Source organism: Haematobia irritans, chromosome 1 (genome assembly GCF_050003625.1).
Source record: "Haematobia irritans isolate KBUSLIRL chromosome 1, ASM5000362v1, whole genome shotgun sequence".
Lineage (NCBI taxonomy): Eukaryota > Metazoa > Arthropoda > Insecta > Diptera > Muscidae > Haematobia > Haematobia irritans.
The window spans coordinates 79,566,198-79,589,694 of NC_134397.1; the positions used below are offsets into that span (position 1 = coordinate 79,566,198).

General features: G+C 33.8%; 1 protein-coding gene across 1 annotated transcript; it reads left to right on the forward strand.

The window, feature by feature from the left end:
- Positions 1-760: 760 nt before the first annotated feature.
- Positions 761-19,059, forward strand: Spn85F (Serpin 85F). The gene is made up of 4 exons (XM_075290908.1): positions 761-1,848; positions 4,434-5,702; positions 13,514-13,649; positions 18,697-19,059. Exons 1-4 carry the CDS (start codon positions 1,339-1,341, stop codon positions 18,831-18,833), a joined length of 2,052 nt encoding a protein of 683 aa, XP_075147023.1. The 5' UTR covers positions 761-1,338; the 3' UTR covers positions 18,834-19,059.
- Positions 19,060-23,497: the final 4,438 nt, after the last annotated feature.

Sequence of the window (23,497 nt, forward strand, 5' to 3'; positions counted from 1 at the left end):
GGCATAAGTAAGTTATTAAAAAAATATTTGTTGGCAGTTAAGTTTTATTATTTTTTCTAAATTTTCCCCAGCTCAATGAAATCTTCCTTTTCTTAAGTGTCTCAAACATTTTATGAACTAAACATGGGTATAAAATCTAATGACCATACACATAAGTTCAATATAAACTAAAGTAAAAGAAAATGCACGTGAGATTTCCAAAAATAGTAAGAATGAATTAGAAAGTAGTCGGTAAAATGGTCATGATTTGGTACCAATGATTTTCTTCTTTAATAATTTATTTCGTGAGTTGTAGTTAAAAAGTACACCACGCCATTAAATTTACACTGTTTCAACAACGATTTGTGTAAATCTCAAAATGTGGAGTATACTTTAGTTCAATTTTTGCAGGACGAAGTTCATTCTTGCTATAAAACCGTTTACTTGTTTTCTCTGTACTTCCGGATCACAAGTTGGTAATCCAAACAACATTTTTGGAAGCTCTTTTTTTGCTGGGATGGTATTGCTGGTTTACTAGATTTTAATGAAACTTTCGTCGGTCCCGACATTTTCAACCAATTTCTGTATGTCGAACGATCGTTCGTTTTGGATTTGTTCTTCTGTTTTCTAAGCAAAATCATAAAAACACAAACCCTAATGTTGATGCTTGTGGGTGTAATTACCCTGTCGAAATGAGTGAGTGTAGGGCTAACAATCATTGACCATGTTCATACAAGTACTCTGGACGCAGCATACAACATTTTAGTTGGCACGAAACAATCATCCCAAGCGCTTCTCAGTTAAATATTAAACGCTTCACAGACTTAAATAAACTCCCTAGCAATCGAATTCTGGCAAATAATTTCCACAAAAAAAAAAAAATAATAAATAAACAAACAAAAGTGTTGCTTAAAAATCAAACTAAAAACCGAGATTCATGTTATCATTATCATTGATAAATGTTTAGGAATAATTTTCAAAAGAGCCTTGATCGAAGTACGAATTTAAACGAGCTGCGGTGAATGTCGAATCGAATAGCACCGGGAATTATTACAGTGCATTTTAGCTTATTTTCATCAATTTTTTGTTATTAATTATGCGGTCATCGGTGAAAACAGTGCGTTGTTTTGAAAAAAATTCTGGAGGTCATAAAAAAGAAATTAAATTAATTGTGCTCTAATTAAATTTAGCTTAGAAAACAAACGACAAAAATATTGCATTGACATTTTTATTTGGAGCAATAAAAGTTTTGTTTTATTAAAAACAAATCCCTCCATATTGTGTGGAAATTGTAGAAGTGTCTGTGGGTATGTATTCCGTTTTACCAATTAACGGAAGCATAGAGAAAGAGTGAAAATAATGACCAAACAATTACAAACCATTATGGCCAATCATTTGCGACAAAGTCGCAACAATATCACTCGCGTGCTTTTGACATTTTATATCGGCACATTTCTCTTCTCGTCGACGGGGCGATCTCCAATATCATGCAATGCACATCTGATACACATTACCGATGAGCATCATGAATTTCGACCAAGTATTTTGGGTAGACCCCATTTGCCTCCACCTTTACCGCCACCACCACCACCACCATCGCAGTTGGCTCATGTGCCTGGAAGGGAATTGACTCCAGCCGAGTGTATGGTAGATCTTACGAATGATTTAGCATATCGTATACTCCATTATCATTCCATCTTAAATCGCAATAATTTTGCATTCTCTCCGACAGCCTTAATGAGTGTTTTAGTTGCACTCTACGAAGGCTCGACAGGACGAAGTGCCACAGAATTAAAGAATGTGCTGCAGTTGCCAAATAATCGGGATATTATTCGTGTGGGATATCGAGATATTCATCGTCGTTTAAGAGTAAGTATTTGAAGATCATTGAACGTAGGTAAGAAATGTTCAACTGAAAAAAGAAAGAAAAAAACTATGGGAACGAAATAAAGTGCAAAATATAATTTTTTGGCTGTTCTTGTCCTTCAACCATACCCTCAAAATAATTTGTCTCAGTGAGTCTTTAAACAATCATTATTGTGCTAATAATTATTTGGAGTGCACATTTTATGCGGAATATTCACGTATGATTAGGCGATTTAATAATGAGTAAATCATCAATTAAAGATGTAAATGCCCAGCAAAAACTAGGTAACCACATCTCATTACAACTTGCATTATCACACCCAGAAAAAAGGGGCTCTAATGCCAACTGAACTTTATTTTAGTTCATGAAGATTAATTGATTTTAGTTAAATTTTGCACAATATGAGTAAATGTTCCTTATTTGAATCATTTTTTGCTAACTTTGATGACGTGAACTAAAAATAAGAAAAAAAGTTGTATACAAATATAGTGCACAATTTTACTACAAAATAAAATAGTTCATATTTTTCTAAAATGGCAGAAGTTTGCTTAAATTGAGTTCATAAGTCTCTCAAATCAGTAAATTTTACTAAAATTCTTTCAAGCTTAAGACCCTAGCGGTCATAGCTTACAATTATATTTATAATTTTATTGTAAATGTAATTAATTGATAAATAAATAAATAAAATTCTTGAACTTCGTACAGCGCTAAAGACATTTTAACAATTTTTAAATCCAATTTTTTCCTTCAACATATGAAATTTTCTTAAACAACAGAAAAAATTAATTGTTTTTAAATAAATTTCTTCAGTTTGACAAAAAGTATTAACTTATTTACAACATGTTGCAATTAGAAAACTATTTTAGTTAACATTTTCTAAAATAAACCTAAATTTTTTTCCACGGTGGGTTCGCTTTTTTTGGTGCAGTATTTAAACTGTCGTTACACGGTGGGTGAGTTATAATGACAATAATAAATACTTATCGGTAATTTGTGATGATAATTCTCAAAATGTAATGCAGTTGGCTGTTAATGACTTAATAAAATAGAAAAATTATGGTATTGTTACAGACGTCCCGAAACACCCTGTAAAATATATATACTCTCCTTTATATATGTATGTATTCACTAATATAACCATATACTTCGGTAGCTATTTGTTTTTGTAAAGAAAAACTTTTCCCCTATGTAACAAACCTATTTACCAGAGAGATTCAGTAGCTATTTAGACTGCGGAGTGTTCAAACTAAAGTTCAACGTATTAAATTAAATATAAAAGGAAAAATAAAGGAAAATTTAAATCGAATGTTTTCCGTGTTCAATTTTAAAAGAGTTCAACTATTAAACAAAATCGCTACCACAGGTATTATCATATACCAATGAATGTAAAGACGTCTATACCTTCCTTGGTCTATAGTATTCTTAACGTAATTAAGCATGTCCATATTTTTTCCTTTTAGGAGTATTCTTCACAAATATTTCATAATAATTGTGTTTTAAATAAATGACCTTTCCATATTAGATCCCAGTAAAAACATTTGGAAGTTTTTCCAAAGATACAACTTTAAAAACACTTCCAAAGATGTTCTTTATTTTAACTACACAAGAAACTCTTTTAATTCAATTTTTATAACTCGCTTTTTCATATTTTTAATGGGTAATTTTAACTTTTTTTGTTTCAAATAGGTTAAAAACAGAGTAAGAATTAATAAAATGGTACAAATTATTAAAATTTTGAAAAAAAAAATACTAAGTCCAATCTGGAAAACATGCGAATTTGAGGTCAAACGTTTCAGACAAGCGTTAGAATGAATTAAAAGCATAAAAAATTATTAAAATTTTTTATTTGGCAAAATATTACAAATTTTTTTAATTCACATCCAAAACACTGAATTCGAATCACACCTTAAGAAGTGATGAAAATCCAGTGCAACGGCTGTTGAAATGGTGGATACCACTTTCGGATCCAAAAAGAACATTTTCACTACTTGTTTGGCGACTTTTTTTGCTAGGTATATCATAACGCATTTCACGAACTCCCTTAAATAACCCACATATATTTCATATTCTTCTCCAAAGCTCCAATATTATTTCATTGATTTTGAACCATAGCTATCGTATTTACTTTTAGAATACTGACATCTGTAAATTATCCGACAATTAAAATTTTTTTAATTACTATGAGCATTGTGATGAACATCCGTGTGAAATTTCATGGCAAGATATTTCAAAGACTTTTTAATTTAGACTGTTTTCTAATTGGCATGATTCTTTTCAAAAGAATTGCTAATTTTTAACAACTATGTTCGGTGTATACCAAGAGCTACTGGTCAGCTAACAGGTCAGTGAACTTTATAGACCCTTTCCGTTGTGATGACCACAAAAAATTAAATGGGCTATGGGAATAATAAATTGGTTCACCTGGCCATTACACATAGTTTGAATTGCGCCTAAAACCATAAAATTTTGCCAGCAGCACAATGTTTTTTGAAGCTTTTGACTGTGGATAAGCGTAGTTAATTGTTGCTGGTGTTAAACGACCATTTATATTTGTATTTATTTATTTATGTTTTTCAATCACTTACAGACGTATTTTTTTGGCTCGGATAACCCATTGAAAGGCTTAAGTCTTAATAAGGAAAATGTGACTGTAACACGTGATTTCGAAGCTATTCTCATGTTTTATGGCTATGACTTGGGTATGGATATGGTCTCATCTACTACTGTAGCGGCTACCATGTCCACTTCAATGACCACGTCGTCATCAGAGGCAACAACTACTACCGCAACAACAAAGAAGGAAACGGAAATACCTGACACATCCACCACAACACAAGCCACTATTATTCAGGAAACTACAATAACAACTGTCGAGACCACTACCACGTCACCAGCTCCTACAACAACCACAACACCCATTCCTACCACAATTATGACAACCATGGAAACAACTACACAACCAACCACTGTAGATACCACAACTCCTGCTAATAGGGACTCTACGGAAGTGTCTACTGAAACCACTGTAGCATCAACAGAACCACCTACATCGACCCAAGATACATCAACTTCAGAGGATACAACCACGGAGTCTCCTACTGTGCCACCAACATCGGCGGCTATTAATGAGGCTGCAGAGTTCATATCATCATTTGTGGCTGAGGAGAACTCAGAGCCATTATCACGAATTCAACAGGCACGAGTTACGAGACTACCCAATGTAAAACTTCAAGCACCACGTTTCACAAAGGTTCCGCAAGCGAATTATCTGCCGTCGCAAAGATTTTCGAAACGACCTACAATGAATCGAAAAAAACGACATATTTTCGGATTCACCGATTTTGAATCAAATCTGTTCGTCAGCCTACTCAATGGTGGTGGTGAATCTTCGTATTTGCAAAATCTAGCACCTGCAACAGGGTGGCATTCTGCTCCTTCAGCTCCATATTTACAAGGGTCTAATGAATTTGATGTTGACACTGACCCCAATTATATCAACTCCCCTCCTTCGGCTGCAAAACAAAACTACAACACTGATGTAATAACCCATGTATTTTATTTGAGCAGTCAGCAAGTCATCTATACCACATACAAGGTCTATAATGCGGTCTTGTATTACAAATATTTTGAACATTTACGTATGAGCGTCCTGGAGTTGGAACTTGACACACCTGACTACAATTTAATTATACTTCTGCCTGATTACAATTCGGATCTGGTTGCAGCGGCAGCAGCACTTCGCTCCGGACCAAAGTTACGACTAATGAGAAAACAACTAAGGCCAAGATGGGTGCAAGCTATTATACCGGATTTTCGGTTGCAGGGAACAATGTTTCTCACAAATGACCTACAGAATGTAAGTTAGCAACCGATTCCCATTGGAATAAAACTACTAATAGTATAAGTCATTGTTTTTGATACACTATTCTTAGGTTGCTGGTGCAAGGAACAAAAATTTTTATAAGTTTTAAGTTTTGAACAGTTTTCCGTAAAGTTTTATACCCCAAACTAGAGATGAGCATTAGATAGGGTCACGAAAAAAAGTTGATGCGGTCACCCCCCAGTTTTGTAGTATATTCGAAGACAATTTCAGAACACGAAAACTTTTTTTTCCGTGCACCCTACGACCCCCCGAAATACAATTTATTGTGCTGTGTCGTCATTTGAAGTCCGATCGAAAAGAAACGCATATCGTTGTTCGTGGTTGATCGGGGGCTATATTTCGTGCATTGGTCATTTTTGACTCCAACGTCAAAATTGATTTTTAATTTTTTTATTTCGCTTCGTATACCCCTATGACGCCCATTTATAATAACCATTATAAAGATCTTAACAAAATATGAAACTTTTGCTTTGAAGTATTTAATTAAATTCATAAACAAAAAAGTTGCAGAGATTTTAAAAAGTCAATAGGTCACCCTACACATCACTAAATAGTTTTTGTTGTGTTGTCATGATGTCCGATCGAAACCACATGCACATCGTTATTCATATCTACGAAATTGATTTATAAGGCATTTAGAACACAAAACCTGTTTATCTGTAAATTTCTAACGGTACCTTTGTATACATACTCGTTGTTTGCAATACGGCATTTTCTGCGTTATGCAAAGTGCATGTGTTTTTGCTAGAACAATTTGAGAGCCTACTGTTTTCATCACGTTTATTTATAAGGTTTATTAATAATTTTCTAATTGATGTATTTCCGACAGTTGGAATTTTCGTAATTTTCCACAATTCTGTTAGAAGCGTGTACAAATTCTTTTCGCTGTAAGAAAGTTTGTTTGGAGGAAAACTACAAAATTTGTACATTAAATGTTTGACATATTTGACAGGATTTGCGAAGAATGTAATGGAGACTTAATACAAGAAAACTAAAAAAAACTTTGTTTTTATATTCCGGCTAAATGATTTATTTAGTTCTCATCACTTTCTCTTCTGTAATTTAAAAACATTTAGATTTTAGATACGATTAAGTGTTTTGTAATTGTATTAAAAGACGCACGACTTCAGGAATAAGGGTGAATAATTCGCGAATGTAATTTCTATTAGAAATTTGCATTAATATCCAAAATGACTCATCTTCGGCCGGTAGATCTATTCTAAAGGCTGCAAAAATTTGTTCTAGCCAGTGATGAAATATGTATAGCTATCACGGTTGCCGCTCGAGCCAAAAATATTCTACCAAATATTTGAAGAAAATTTTACCAAAAAACTACAAAATAAAAAAAAAATCTTATTTTGCAGCTTTTGTCCAATTTTTTTTTCGTTATTATGAAAAAATATTTATTCGAAGGAAAATATTTATTATTTTATTTTAAAATTTTACAATTTATTTGTGTGTATAAATATCCCTTGAATTAAATAAGTGACGAAGCACCAACAAAAAGGAAGAACTTACCCACAATGGACTTTGATAGCATGACCTAAAAAAAAATTTAAAATTTTAAAGATTAAAGATTAGGTCTATTAAGTTTATAGAAAATTTAATCAACATTTTATTTTTTTAGAAAATGTTGTTAAAATATCAATTCAGTAAAAAGGTTTCTTTTCTATAGGAAATTTTATAAAAATCTTATTTTTATAGAACATATTTTAAAAATTTTATTCCCAGAAAAAATTTGCCAAAATTTTATATCAAGAAAAATGTTGTCCAAATTTTATTCCTGAAGAAAATTTCGTCAAAATTTTATTCATATGTCCTGTTCGAAACCGAAACATTTTACTAGTATTAGTAAACATTTGACATAAATCAATGTGAGTATAATTTCACTACACGCAAAGAAAAAAAACGTTTGGAAAACGTGTACCGAAAACGTTTTTCTTTTGTTAGAGTTTTTTGAATTGCTTCGAAAATTTTAAACTTTTATCACCAAAAAAATTCGTTTGTTACAAAATTTTTATTTTTTCAATAAAAAAAGTTGTTTTTGAAATAAAAACACAGTCCATTTCGTTTATATCAAACACTGTTCTTTTCTGACTTTAGGTCTTTAATAAGACACATTTTACAGTTCAAAATTTAATATAGTACAATGTAATGTTGAACATTTTTTCGGAATCTTCCGAATATATGTGGAATATATGTAAAAAAAAACAAAAGCAAAAAAAAAAAACTTTGGCCGAAGCAGGGATCGAACCCACGACCCTTGGCATGAGAGTCGGGCGTAGCTACCACTGCTCCACGGTGCCAAACTAAATGTTTGTTTCTGGTAAATAAACTTTGTTTATTCGGTTCGTGGGCGCCGCAAGCTATGCTATATAAATATAACTTATATGGATATTTATCTATTGATGACCATAACAGGTACATAGCTCAGTGGTTAGTGTGTTGGCTTACAATGTGCATGGTCCGCGGTTCGATTCTCCGTCCAGGCGAAAGGTAAAAACAAGGCCGTATTCAGGTGGGGGGGGGATGAGGGGGATCAAACCCCCCCGAAATGAATGAATATTTTTATATAAATAAATATATATTTTTAGCTGCATAGAAAAATATTACCGAAGATGTTGAAGAAAAGCTGGAGGTTTTATTTTGAAAAACGCTTACCTATAAAACTTACACAAATCCTAGTTGAAAAGCCCGTCAAACGACGGTCGAAAAAAACAAATTGTTTTTGTTATCGCACCATAAATTTCATTTTTGGAAAATGTATTTCTGCTTTTTATGTGTGTTTGTTGTTCTTTTTGTGAACATGACTCACTTTGTTTGGCCATAGCAACAACAACGAAACAGCCAAACACACAAGTGTAAATGAAATGGCGCAAAACCTGCGAAAAAACCTGCCTAATGCAGCGATGGAAGCAATAAAGAGATATTTCCAAACGTGCATATTCTTTTAAAAATTTTGGTCACTTTGCCAGTTACTCAGGGATGGAAAATACAATTTTTAAGAAAGTACAAAAAAGGTATTTTTTGAGAGGAAAGATTATTGTCGAGAGACTGAATTTTAAAGAAAATAAAATTTTGACAAAATCTTCTATAAAAATAAAATTTTGCAAAAATTTCCTATAGAAATAAAATTTTTACAAAATTTTCAATTGAAATAAAATTTTGACAAAATTTTCAATTGAAATAAAATTTTGACAAAATTTTCTATAAAAATAAACTTTTGCAAAAATTCTATATAGAAATAAAATTTTGACAACATTTTCTACCGAAATAAAAAATCGATAATATAGAATCACATTCTTTTTTCGACTAAAACTTTCTTGAAGTTCAATAAAATCCTGTTTTTGACTATGTCTTACAAAATCGAGATTTTCTTCCCACATGAACATGTCTGTTTTGCCATATTTGTAAAAGACTATTAGCAAATAAAGTTGATAAAGACTTTCTCAAAATATTAAAATATTTTGTCAAAGCTATTGTACCATAAATCTGATATCGACTCAAAAATGTCTACACAAAAGGTACTAAATCATTCGCGGCGGTACTACGGTACTGACCGGGGTGAAAAAGGTTTGAAAAAAGTACTATAGTACTGCATTTTCCATCCCTGCAGTTACTACGTGCTCATCCGAACGTTAATTTTCAACAATGACGAGATTAAAGACGTATCTAAGAAATTCGATAGCGAGAGTAGACTCAAAGGATTGGTATTAATGTCGGTTCATCGCCGAATAAATGTGCCGACTGAAGAAGTCATTGATTTATTTGCTGCCCAAAAAGCCCGTCGGCTCAATTTAATATTATAACCAGTGAGTAAAGTAGAAAGTCGGACGGGGCCGACTATATCATACCCTAAACCACCCCTACTGAATTATTAAACATAAGCATTTGTGGGGTATCATTGGTATAGGTTTTGGAGAACATAAAGGGGGGTACATGTTTATGGGTGTCGTGTCACAATCTGAGCAGAAATGTCTAATATTAGGAGCTATAGTTTATTTTGCACCAAAAGAGTTAGTATGCCACTAATATTGAGCCCATTATTAAAAAAGAGAAAATCGTTCAATTAGTGTGGGTAATAACTCCAAATTTGTAAAAATCGAGCAATATTCTTATGTAAGAGCTACAAGTACGTATAAATACGATCGGGTAGTACATCAAAATTTAAAATTTGAGTAACATTGGTTAATAAATAAGAGTACTATGGCCAAATTAGGGAAAATAGAGCGATGCATATATATGGAAGCTATATTTAAATCTGAACCAACTTGCATAATATTTTGCGGGTTTGATTAATATCACAAAAGGTTACCTTGTGCAAAATTTGAGAAAGATCAGTTAAGAAATGAGGGCTCTACGGTCAAAAATAAGGTTATTAGGGGCGAATTTTTCAAAATCGGGCGATACATATATGAGAGCTATATCTACATCTGAACCGATTTTGATGAAATTTTGCACATACCGTTAGTACTATAGTGGACTGGATCTAGCCAAGTTTGAATAAGATCGGTTAGTAAATAAGGGTTCTATGGCCAAATTTGGGAAAATCGGGCTATACATATATATGCGAGCTATATCTAAATCTGAACCGATTTCGATGATATTTCGCACATATAGTTAGTGCTATAGAAGATTACATTTAGCCAACTTTGAGTAAGATCGGTTGATAAATAAGGGTTTTATGGCCGAATTTAGAAAAATCGGGCGGTACATATATATGGGAGCTATAGCTAAATCTGAACCGATTTCGATGATTTTTTACACATATAGTTAATGCTATGGAAGATTACATTTAGCTAACTTTGAGTAAGATCGGTTGATAAATTAGGGTTTTGTGGCCAAATTTGGGAAAATCGGGCGATACATATATATGAGAGCTATATCTAAATCTGAACCGATTTGGATGAAATTTTGAAGACTTGAAGGGCGGTAAAAAAGATTACCTTTTGCCAAATTTGGTGACGATCCGTTTGAAAAAAGCACAACGTGACCCCATTTGTCGAAATCGGGCGATACATATATGGGAGCTATATCTAAATTTGATCCGATTTCTTCCAAATTCAATAGCGTTCGTCCTTGTGCCAAAAAACTCCCTGTACCAAATTTCATCAAAATCGGTTAATAATTGCGACCGGATCCTGTGAACAACAAATACATGGACAGACGGACGGACACCAAGCGCTAGATCGACTCAGGAGGTGATTCTGAGTCGATCGGTATATATTTTATGGGGTCTAAAATCAATATTTCTGGTAGGCACATTTTTTGGCAGATCAAACTTATTATACCCTAACCACTATGTGGTTTAGGGTATAATAACCCCTATGTAGTTTAGGGTATAAAAATATTGTATACATACCTATGCATAAATAAAATTTTCTACACATGAGATTATATGAATATTTTTTTTTTAAAGTTGAACCCCCCCCGAATTAAAATCCTGGCTACGGCCTTGGGTAAAAAAATTTTAAAAATGTATAAAATCGTATAATTTCTTCTACATTGTTGGTATTACAGGAAAAGGTGTTAAGAACTAAAAAACCTCGTGGACGTGACAAAGATGTGAGGGAAAATGCAATTAGCAAGAAAACAATTTTTTTTTGAGTTTGTCTTTATGAAATTGTTTTTACATCCTGGAAAAGAATAAACGTTTATCACAAAAGTATATACTTTTCTTCCAAATGCACTTCCTTACAGCGAAAACAAATAAGAAACGAACTTTGTTTGTCTAAAATTTCGTTTGGGAGGAAAGAATTATTTTTTTGCGTGTAGCTCAGGAGCCTATAAGAAATTTGACATTTGTTGAACACATGGCTTGATTACCTCAACACAATTAAAAAGTAGTTTTACATCTTAAAAAATGAGTACAGTAAACTAGCAATTTTTTCTCACCATAATAAACAATTTTATTGTTGAAGAGAAAATTTGTGAAGTGCCTCATAGGTGTAGAGGAATATTGTGCAAAATCTACCAAAACATCAAGGATTCTACCAATCTACCAAAAAGTAAAAATTTACCATTTTTGGTAGAATTCTACCAACTGCGTTAATCGGTGTAGATAGGTTTCTGACATTTTCTTTTCAATATCTTAATAATATCTTATCTTAATTCCATTGAAGAAAGCTTGTAGATAATTGAAGTAATACAAAATGTTAATTTATGTTAATATCCAATTCGATCAAATAATTTATGTGAATAAAATTTGTGTTGACAAAAAGATTGTTTGGATCAATTATTTTTTTAATAGAATATATTTTTAATTTGAAAAATAAGGCGATATTTTTTTAAGAAAAATTATTCACAATAGAAAAACGTTTATAAGAAAAAAAAAATGATAACATGACAATATGGCACGACAGATCATAATCTTATTAAAAACTAATTCCAATAAAAATAATTGATTAAGTGATATCACTAAATATTCAACACTACTCGGAAACAACAGTTTTCTTCTCAGAAACGAAATTTTTGTCAAACGACATTTTCTTTGGTTTCTACAAAACTTTTCTTCTAGAGCAAATAAAATGGATTAAAGACAAATATTACACCGCTTGTCAGTAATTCCGAATTATTTTCTCCTACAGAAAATACTTTAAAACAAAAGGGAAATTCGTTTGTCTAAGAATTCGTTCGCGAGGAAAGTATTACTTCTTTCGGTCTTGATATATGTAAACACACAAAAGATAATCAGTTTTATAGGAAGAATGCATTACTTCGTGCGAAAATTAAACTAAATTGTATGTTACTCCACATTTTGAGATTTTTTTACAAAACATTCCCAAAACCAAGAAAATTTAATGCTCTAGTTTACTCTTTACCTGCACTTCACGAAGTTACACCCCCTTATAGAAGAAAAAATTAACTAAAAGTAAAGAAAAAACATTGGCGTCAAATCTTGACCATTTTAACCATACAATAGTTCATTCTTACTATTTTTGGAAATCGCACGAACATTTTCTTCTGCTTTAGTTCATATTGAACTTATGTGTACGGTCATTGAACTTTATATCCATTTTTAGTTCATAAAATATTTGAGACATACTTAATAAAAGAAAAATTTCATTGGGCTGTGGAAAACTTCGAAAAATAATAAAACTTAACTATAAACAAATCATGTTTTTGCAAAAAATATAACTTACATTTGTCGTTAATTTAACTACGGACTTTTTACCTGGTCACGAAAACAATGTACATGGTCTTTATGACCATTTAATGGTTCTAGACATGTCTATACGTAGCCTATAGAAATACTTTTTTCTCTGCAAAAAAAAAAAAATAAACAAGTTGAATAGTCGGGTACATGATTTTCCCGACCATGCGATGGTCTCAAATATTATCATTTAAATAATAGAACATGTTTGCGACATTTGAGAACCATTTAAATGCTTATTGCCAACATATATTTTTCTCCGCTCGAAAATTATGTACAAAGACAAAATACATGGTTTTTAAATGGATGCGGAAACCATGTCCAACCATGTTTTTTCTGTGTAATAAGTCACTGATCCTATTCCATAATACTAAATTCCATACCAACTTTATCTATACTTTATCTATTATCATTAAAATAATAGAACATGTTTGCGACATTTGAGAACCATTTAAATGCTTATTGCCAACATATATTTTTCTCCGCTCGAAAATTATGTACAAAGACAAAATACATGGTTTTTAAATGGATGCGGAAACCATGTCCAAACATGTTTTTTCTGTGCGTGTAATAAGTCACAGATCCTATTCCATAATACTAAATTCCATACCAACTTTATCTATACTTTCAGCTTGGTGTTTACGACATCTTTGAGCCAAACCGGGCTGATTTTCGACCTATGACGGAGGAGTCAGGAACCTATGTAAAACACATTGAGCAATCCATCAATATTCACATCCGAACCCATCCCATCAACCAAATAAGGCGTAAGTACCTAATATGTTAATTCGTACACGCAAAAAATATCGTAAACTTTGTTATATCCTCCACCAAAAGGTGGGGGAACAACTTTGCCGATCCATCCGAAATATTGATCTCAGATCTGATATTCTAGCTGAATACCAATCAAACTACGATATTGGGTTCTTATGGCAGTAGACCAACAAATATTGCGAATGGGCCATATCGAACTATCTTTAGGTATAGCCCCGCGTCCTCTTGAAATTCGGTACCTAACGTTAATATTAATAATAACGTTAATATTAATCTAGCAACCATACATATCGGTCCATAGGTTAGGTTAGGTATTTTGGTATTGATTCCGAGCCAAAGTAGCGGAGAATTAGAGTAAGGATATATTTAATACATAATTTTATTTTGGATTTCAGTTTCACGTGCTTACACTGAAAAAAAATACACTGGAATTAAGAAAACATTTTTTACTTTGAAGTATCTGTTATAATTTGGATTTTTAAAGTGGCATCCGTTAGTACGTGAGTATCTTTATTAATAAACCGCGAAAAGAGAATGAAAATTTGATAAATGAGATCTGTATCCTAATTTTAATTTTATTAGTCCTAGATTTAAAGCCAGATAGGTCGCTAAAAAAATGCCTTATTTTAAAGACGTCACATCTTTGGCTCGGAATCAATACCAATATCCTTAAGGGAAGGTCAAAATCTATGGATCCAAGTAAACTTTTTTTCTGAGTGTATTCTCATCAAACAAATTTAAATTTATTAATTTTTCCTGCTTTTTTCTTCAAGTGCTTTCAAAACTCTTTAAGAACGTGTTAACGAAAAGTTAAATTTCCAAATTCAGACTCCACTTTAAATTATGCTGTTTCAAGTTAAACACGTCTTGAAAATAAAGTGTTAAAATACATCTCGAATTTTTGAAAACTTTTTTGTTTTCTAGTCAAGATGATTATTTTGACAAATTTTTTAGATATATTGAAGCCAAAATTTTTTTTCAGTGTTTCGCTCTATGCAGTGGGTAACGTATATAAGAAAGTGCGAAAATCCCGCAGTGTTGTTTCTTATATGCGGTTTTTTCTTATAGGCAATTATTGCATATAAAGATGAGTACTATGTCCTGTTTTTTCACCAAAGCTCAAAATTAAATGTGTGAACCGTGAAAATAAGCTGGTTTGCAGCTTGAAAATTGAACATTGTACTTACCTTAAGAAAAAATTTCTTATAAGCATATATATGTATATAATAAAAAAGTTTATTATAATCATGTGCATTTATATAAGAGATTTCTTTCTTAATAAGTCAATTAAAAGTCGGGCAGGGCCGACTATATGATACCCTAAACCACACCTACGGAATTAGTAAACATAAGCAAAGTGATTATACCCTGACCACTATGTGGAATTACATACCATGCGGTCATGCGGCGTACCAATGCCAATTGCATATAGGTAAAATAAGTTGACATGTGGGACAACGTAAAGGACGCATACGACCGCATAAAGTTGGCGAACTTTTAACTTTTCAATGCGTCGGGTGCGTTGACAACATGTAAACAATTCAACAAACGGAAAACAATCCAAATATAAATGAGGAACTATTCAGGAAGTTAAAAAACATAAAGTTCTATACTTTAAAAAGTGCGTGGAATATTAAAACATACTAAAAACCAGCAAATTTACCGACGCATGTTGTGTACCTCAATTCAAATATCGTATTCGTCTTATAACGTACATACTTGTTCAATATAACGTACGTATACATGGCCCCATGGTGCGTAATTCCACCTTAAAGGTGGGTATTAAGTTCGAGTTTAGCCGCTAAAATCGTAATTTTTTCACGATTACTTTTCTTTAAGAGTCCATTTTAAGGAATACAAACTTTGTAAAAATTTGCGTTGGACTATTCCCCATCAAGTTATAATAAAATTTGCAACAAATACAGTCGAAGCTCTGTTTAACGAATACCCCATTTAGCGAAAACCCGATTTAACGAACGACCAAATTTTTAACATTGAGTATTCTAAATAACGAACGGTTGAACAAAATTTACGTTCCATTTAACGAAAATGCTTCTAATCTTAAGAAAATAAACAAAAAAATCAGAAATTTTGACGACTGGTTTAATTCCTTCGGAAAAGTCCACAAAATACAGCATTCCCAAGATGTTTAGATCGAATCAGCTCCGCTACGGGAAATCGATCTACCCCAGATCCGGCACAGGACCAGAACCAGAAGGGAACGACCACTGTAACACAGTTTGTCATTGACGAGGTAAATTTAGACTGCAAGATACGGCTTGAACTCATTTCGAAGAAGATGACATGAATTTAGTAGGACTATACATTTTCTGGGACAAACTGTTAGGATCCATTTTTAGCCCAATTCTAATCGCATCAGAAAGGAAAAACTTTTTGAATCTGGTTTAAGTCCTTCGGAAACGTCCACAAAATACAGCATTCCCAAGATGTTTAGATCGAATCAGCTCCGCTACGGGAAATCGATCTACCCCAGATCCGGCACAGGACCAGAACCAGAAGGGAACGACCACTGTAACACAGTTTGCCATTGACGAGGTAAATTTACACTGCAAGATACGGCTTGAACTCATTTCGAAGAAGATGACCTGAATTTAGTAGGACTATACATTTTCTGGGACAAACTGTTAGGATCCATTTTTTAGCCCAATTCTAATCGCATCAGAAAGGAAAAACTTTTTGAATTTGTTGATCTAATAAGATTTTAAAATCAGGGGAGTATAGAAATCAATAAATTATATGACATTTTAAAAAAATGTCACAAACTGGAGCACTGTTACTAGTCCTGTGATAAGTCCGTCAGTGGCAGTATGCACCAAGTTTCCGTTGGATCGCTATTTGGATCCTAAGTAAGGAGCTACTCAGTCTATTGTGATACCACAGGTGGTGAACTTCTCTCTTATTAATGAGAGCTACGCGATTCTATATTTAGCTCAATGACAAGGAACCTCGTTCTCTTAGCAGAAGAAAAACTATGAAATACACAGGAATGTCAGTATCATTACTGAGAGGGATAAACTACCGTTGAAAAACTTGTTTAGTGCTCGATCGAAACGCAGTGTTGCCAACTCCCCAAGGCCAAAAAGCACCAAAAATATATTATAAATTCTAACATACCACCTTCCACCACAAAATCGAAAATTAAACGCTCTACTAAAAAAAAAACTTCCGAAGATGTATTATACAACTTTTGTGAATTGAATTTTAAGAAGTTAACGTGGATATTAAGATCGAGTTTAGCTGCTAAAATTACCATTTTTCATAATTACTTTTCTTAAGTAATTCATTTTAAGGAATACAAACTTTGTGAAAATTTGCTTTTGGCTATTCCCCATCAAGTTCTAATAAAATTTGCAGCAAATATGCATAATTTTATGCCTTGTTTATTGATATAGTTTTCACATTAGCGGCAAAACTCGAACTTAGTACTCACCATTATGAACCGCTATTCAAGTTTACACTTTGATCAGTTTTAATGCTTTCGTCCAATTCATTTTGATCAGTTGTGCGTGCTTTTCTGAATCTAATACAAACGTTTTTAATGACATCTTTACCAAATTCAAAAATTCGACACTCATCGCTCGACTTTCCTACAGAATACCCTAAATAACTATATTAATTAAAAAATAATCAATACCAACTTCATAACAATCAAATTCTATATTTGGCAATAAATTTGAGTTTTTTTCGGCTCTTGAAAGTCTAATCAAAATTTTTGTATCAATTAAACTTAATACTGTTCAAAATAAAAAAACACCAAAAGCACTAAATGAAAATGAAAATGAAAAGGCACCAAAAAGGTAATTTGGTGCTTTTTAGAAATCAAAAAGCACTAAATTTGGTGCTAAAAGCACCAAATTGGCAACACTCTCGAAACGGGAATCTAGCGTTGAGAGTACATATATGCCGAACAGGAATCAGTGAACAATGGTGTATGTAGGACGTGTTAGGATGTTACTATGAACTCTAGATATGCTTGGCCTAGCTTGAAACCGGGCACACATCAAGGCGTATATTGACATGGGTGTATATAACCCCTTATAAGACAGCGAAACTTGCATCGTATTTTCAACCTATCCTAGACATATCAAATTCAACAGTTTATTTTAAGTGCCTCTGTAGTACTTTAATTTTGCCAAATACTTATGCATTGTTTCTCTCATATGGTAAAAAACTACGATTTTCAATAACATTTTAAATTCCCGTTCGATTTAACGAATTTTTCTAAATAACGAAAGGGCCTGACAATATATCGTTCGTAAAATCGAGCTTCGACTGTATGTATAATTTTATGCCTTTTTTACTGATTTAGTTTTCACTTTAGCGGCTAAACTCGAACTTAATACCCACCTTAAGGGTATAAAAAGTAACAAAGGACATTAAATAACTTCAATATAGTAAAATAAATAAAACTAAAAAAATCACATAAAAAAGTTTCATTCTTTTTATAATGGCGGTTTGGTATTGTGTGATTGCCATATTGTTCTTTTATCAGTTTTTTTTTCTTATACACGATTTTCTTATATGAAACAATTTTCGCACCAAAACACACCAAGAAGACATGACGTTTTTGCTACATTTTCTTATACATATGCATTTGTTCTTATATTAAATGTGCTTATATCCGTTATCTACTGTAATTAGCAACCATTAAGGTCGATCCTCAGATTTGACGTCAATATGATTCGGATTTTAAAAAAATCGACTTTGTATACATGTCCCCACTACTATTAACTAGTCTTATCTACATCTCTGAAGACTAAGTAAATGGTAAATCCTGACGCTAATGTAATTACATTCAGTTGGTTACCCACTCAGCCATGTACAAATCAATGCTAACTACGAGCCATTTGCCGAGTCAATCGAGCGTATCATTTACGGGCAGTTGAGTTTACACTATCAAACACCTTGCGAGCTAAGCATTTCGAAATGCCAATTGCACCATACTTGGCTGTATAAGTACATCTTAGGCATAACATTTGAATGTTTTTCTTAAATTGAATATTTGTTTTCTTCTTATAGGTAATGCTGGAGCTCAAGCACAACCAAAACAAATATCTGTTAATCATCCGTTTATGTTTTTCGTTATTGATCGAGATTTGGATGTTGCAGTGATGTCCGGACGAGTTTTAAATCCACTCAATGTTCGCATTCAATGAAGCAAACCTAAAGGTGGTTCCGAATGTGAACAAGAAGACATGAATGTATGCAAGTATTTGACGCATGCCATGGTGTAAATATGTACATAGCTACATACATACTCGTAGTACTTACATAAACAATAAAATCTGTAGTTGCGATTGCGCAAATGGTAAATTTTAAAAATTGCAACATGCTTCTTTTTTTCTAATTTGAAGGTGTAATTAATTAATTTTATAGTATCGGAAATACGGTAAATAAAAGTTGTTAAGCTAATTTTACATGATTTACAAATTTTACATGATGTAAAGTTACAAAAAAGTATCACCGACATTTTTTCAATTAAACACCAAATTGAATTTGAAACTATATTAAGTAATCAAATTCGAATAAAAATTAATTACAGAAATTATTGGCTTTTGTTACATATCCAAATAAAAAATGGAGTGATTCAATTAATGTTTAATCAATTTGGAAACAATTTCCGATTACAAACGCGCGTTTTCAATTAATCATATAATTGAGATTATCACCTATTAATTTGAAATTGAGCTGAGCGTTGAAGAGAAAGAGAGAAAACAGAACAAGAAAATATGGATTCATTTAACATCGCATGGAGAGGTCAGTCTGTGTAAGTGACTCGTAAGGAAGGGTTAGATTAGGTAATAGTGGTAGCCCGATATTTCAGGCTCAGTTAGACTATTCAGTTCCTTGTGATACTACAGCAGAGAATGAAGCCGCCGGTTCGCGCCGCCGTTTTTAGCCGCTGCTGACCAGTTTTTGTCTGTTGAAGCCGCTATGCCGAATATGTCGACTCATCTCGACTCAAAATTAGCCGCCAATTAATCAAAAATATTGATTTAAATCAGAAACAAGTATATACGGCCGTAAGTTCGGCCAGGCCGAATCTTATGTACCCTCCACCATGGATTGCATAGAAACTTGTACTAAAGACTGTCATCCACAATCGAATTACTTGGATTGCGGTAACACTTGCCGATGGCAAGGTATCTTAAAACTTCTTAACACCGTCTTCTCAATTGTAAGTTAGTCCATACGGGGTATATATTAAACAAAAAAGGCCGATTAAATACGTAAATAATTCAGTTTGACAAAATTTTCTATAGAAATAAAATTTTGACAAATTTTTTATATCAATAAAATTTTGAAAAATATTTCTATAGAAGTAAAATTTTGACAAAATTTTCTATAGAAATAAAATCCAATGAAGGACTGGGGAATTCTTCCCACTTAAATACGAGTATGAGCCAAATTATTAGAATAGAAACACCGAATTCCAATTGCATCCAACAACAACAATGCAGCAATTTTAAATTAGCCAAACGAAGTTTCAACAACCCACAAAACGGCGAAGAAAGCAACTACAGGGATTGATGGCAACAACGACAACAATGATGTGAAGTCTGAGTAAGATTTTCCACTTCCACAAAAGTTGAAGGTACCACCAGTAATCATAAGCTTTGTTGGGTATAGTAATAAAATTTTGACAAAATTTTCTATAGTAAAAAATTTTGACAATTTTCTATAGAAATAAAATTTTGGTAGTTGGTTATTTTTGGGGATCGGCTATATATAACTATAGACCGATATGGACCAATTTTCAACCGGGTCGCTCCGGAGGTCAAATCTGGGGAACGGTTTAAATGGGGGGTTATATATAATTAAGACCGGTGTGGAGACCATGTACCAAATTTCTCTTAGAGGCTCCGCTCCAAATCTGGGGATCAGTTTATATGGGGGCTATATATAATTATGGACCGATGTGGACCAATTTTTGCATGGTTGTGAGAGACCATATACTAACACCATGTACCAAATTCCAACCGGATCGGATGAATTTTGCTCCTCCAAGAGGCTCCGCAAGCTAAATCTGAGCGTCGGTTTATATGGGGGCTATACGTAAAAGTGGTCCGATATGGCCCATTTTCAATACCATCCGACCTACGTCAATAACAACTACTTGTGCCAAGCTTCAAGTCGATAGCTTGTTTCGTACGGACGGACATGCTAAGATCGACTCAGAATTTCACCACGACCCATATATATATATATATATATATATATATATATATATATATATATATATATATATATATATATATATATATATATATATATATATATATATATATATATATATATATATATATATATTTGCGTACTAACCTGGTAGTCTGCAATAAGGGAAATGTACCACCCTTCGTCACCAGAAATAGGCAAGAGGTTTTGGACGTCACATTGGCCTCTCCGGAACTGAATGATAAGATATCTGAGTGGCAAGTTTTGAGGGAACATAGCTTCTCAGATCATCGTTACATCACTTTCAAATTGACTGTTCGTACTTCAAATACCATATTTCCGCCAAATGTTAGGAAAGCTGATTAGAATAGGTATAGGATACGTTCAACATGATACCAGAAATACCGGAGAAATATAAGCACTGTGATGGATATCGAACAAACAGTGGAGCGGATTTCAAAGGCTTTCAACATCTTACTAAGAGCTGCAGGTTCTAGAGGAAAGTCAAGGGGAAAAAATCGACCGCCATGGTGGTCTACGGAGTTAAGTAATATGAGGAAATCCTGCAGGAAGCCCTTTAACAAAGCAAAGTTCACAAGAGCTCCGGAGGATTGGAACACTTACAAGATGAATCTGAGAGGATATAAACGAGAACTCAGAAGGACTCAGCATAACTCTTGGAATGATTACTGTTGCAGTATTGAGAATACGTCCGAGGCTTAAAGACTACGAAAGGTGCTAGCAACTCCGCTCCAGGTTTCATTAAAACATCGGAGGGCAATTGGACAACGTCCAGTGAGGAGGCGTTGGAGGTACTTTCGGACACACATTTTCCCGGAAATCAGACAGTTGAACCATGTTCTGGCGGTTCAGCGGTCATTTCCTAACGAGGAAATTGTATCGGAATCTAGAATAAAATGGGCTTTAAATAGTTTTGGACCATAAAAATCCCCCGGACCTGATGGAATTACTCAGGCGGAGTTACAAGCAGTGACAGACAGAATTATCCCCTGGTTGACGGTGATATATAAAGGATGTATAAACTTAGCAAATATTCCAGAAAAGTGGACTAGAACTAGCGTCGATTCAAGTTTGCCCTCGAAACGACAGAATGCATACGCGAAGGGCACACCGCATTGCATGAACTAGTCAGCTTTATTGAAAGCTCACTATCGTTTAATGAATACACAATCGTGGCGTTTTTAGACATCAAAGGGGCATTCAATAACGTCCATCCGAGCTCAATATTAAATGCACTGGCAAATCTGAATGTTGATCCAGGTACACTTAGGCTCTAAGACGAACTTGTAATAAAGAGACGTATTTCAGTCACACTAGGACAAGCAAACATACAAATGTATGTGAACAGAGGCACACCGCAAAGAGGAGTTCTATCACCTCTTCTTTTTCTAGGGAATTCTGGTTTCTCTAGAAAAAGAAAGGATAAAATGGTGGCATACGCAAACGATGTAGCTCTAGCAGTCAGGAGAAAATTCCCATCCACAATCAGAGATATTATACAGAGAGCCATCGGGATGACTGAGAAATGGGCGAAAGATAATGATCTTGGGGTAAATTCTGCAAAGACAGAACTAGTCATGTACTGCAAAGATCGCAAAACTCCCACGGTTAAGCCCATATCCTTAGGGGTATTGAAATTCCCTTTGGTGAGTGTGCAAAATACCTCGGCGTTATTTTGGACAGGAAGCTGAACTTTAGGCTTAATATTGAAGAAAGGGCGAGGAAAGCAACGGCAGCTTTGTACTCGTGTAAAAAGGCAATAGGAAAAAAGTGGGCACCGAAAGTTGTGCATTGACTATACACGGCAGTGGTTAGACCTATAATGCTATATGGTGTTGTAGTCTGTGGGCGGCACTTCAGCAGCCGCCAAGTTTAGATAAAGTTCATCGAATGGCTTGCTTGTGTATCTCAGGCGCATTCAGTAAGACACGAACAGATTCCCTTAATGTCGTGATGCATCTATTGCAACAACGGCTGTGCGGTTGCTGCAATAGATAAAAAGTTTGAAACTCTAATTCCCAACAGTGAGGCGTGGTGCACACAGACCCCTGAGAATACATGTTATATAGATTTCTCACTGATGGCTCCAAATTTGATGGACAAGTGGGTTTCGGAGTATATTCTAATGACCTGGAACTTCGAAAACGATTACCTAATCACTGTAGTGTTTTTCAGGCAGAAATTCTAGCAATAAGAGAGGTGACGAATTGGCTGAGAAGTAATGTTCCAACAAATGTTGGCATTAATATATACTCAGACAGTCAACCTGCAATAAAATCTTTGGATTCTGTGTTCCTTAACTCGAAAACCATAGACTTCCGCAAATCTCTCAACGAGATGGCTGCGTGGTACAATATTCACCTAATATGGGTACCTGGCAATAGGAACATACCGGGGAACTGCGAAGCGGATGAGTTACCAAGGCTAGGAACTACCTTACATATTCCAGGGGAACTAGAATCTGTTGGTATGCCTCTGGATACCTGCAAACTCTTACTGCGTGAGAAGGCTGTTATGATGCCAAATGGGAGAATTGCAAGGGTTGTAACGACACCAAGCAAATATGGCCCCATTTAAGTTTAAACCGCAAACTAGATATGGACCTGGAAAACGTTATCTTAAG

What these genes read in the sequence shown, in the direction of transcription:
- Spn85F (XM_075290908.1), top strand. Translation starts at nt 1,339, where the DNA reads ATGACCAAACAATTACAAACCATTATGGCCAATCATTTGCGACAAAGT. An exon ending in ATATTCATCGTCGTTTAAGA is followed by an intron (nt 1,849 to 4,433) that starts GTAAGTATTTGA and finishes AATCACTTACAG; the next exon opens with ACGTATTTTTTTGGCTCGGA. An exon ending in TCCCATCAACCAAATAAGGC is followed by an intron (nt 13,650 to 18,696) that starts GTAAGTACCTAA and finishes TTCTTCTTATAG; the next exon opens with GTAATGCTGGAGCTCAAGCA.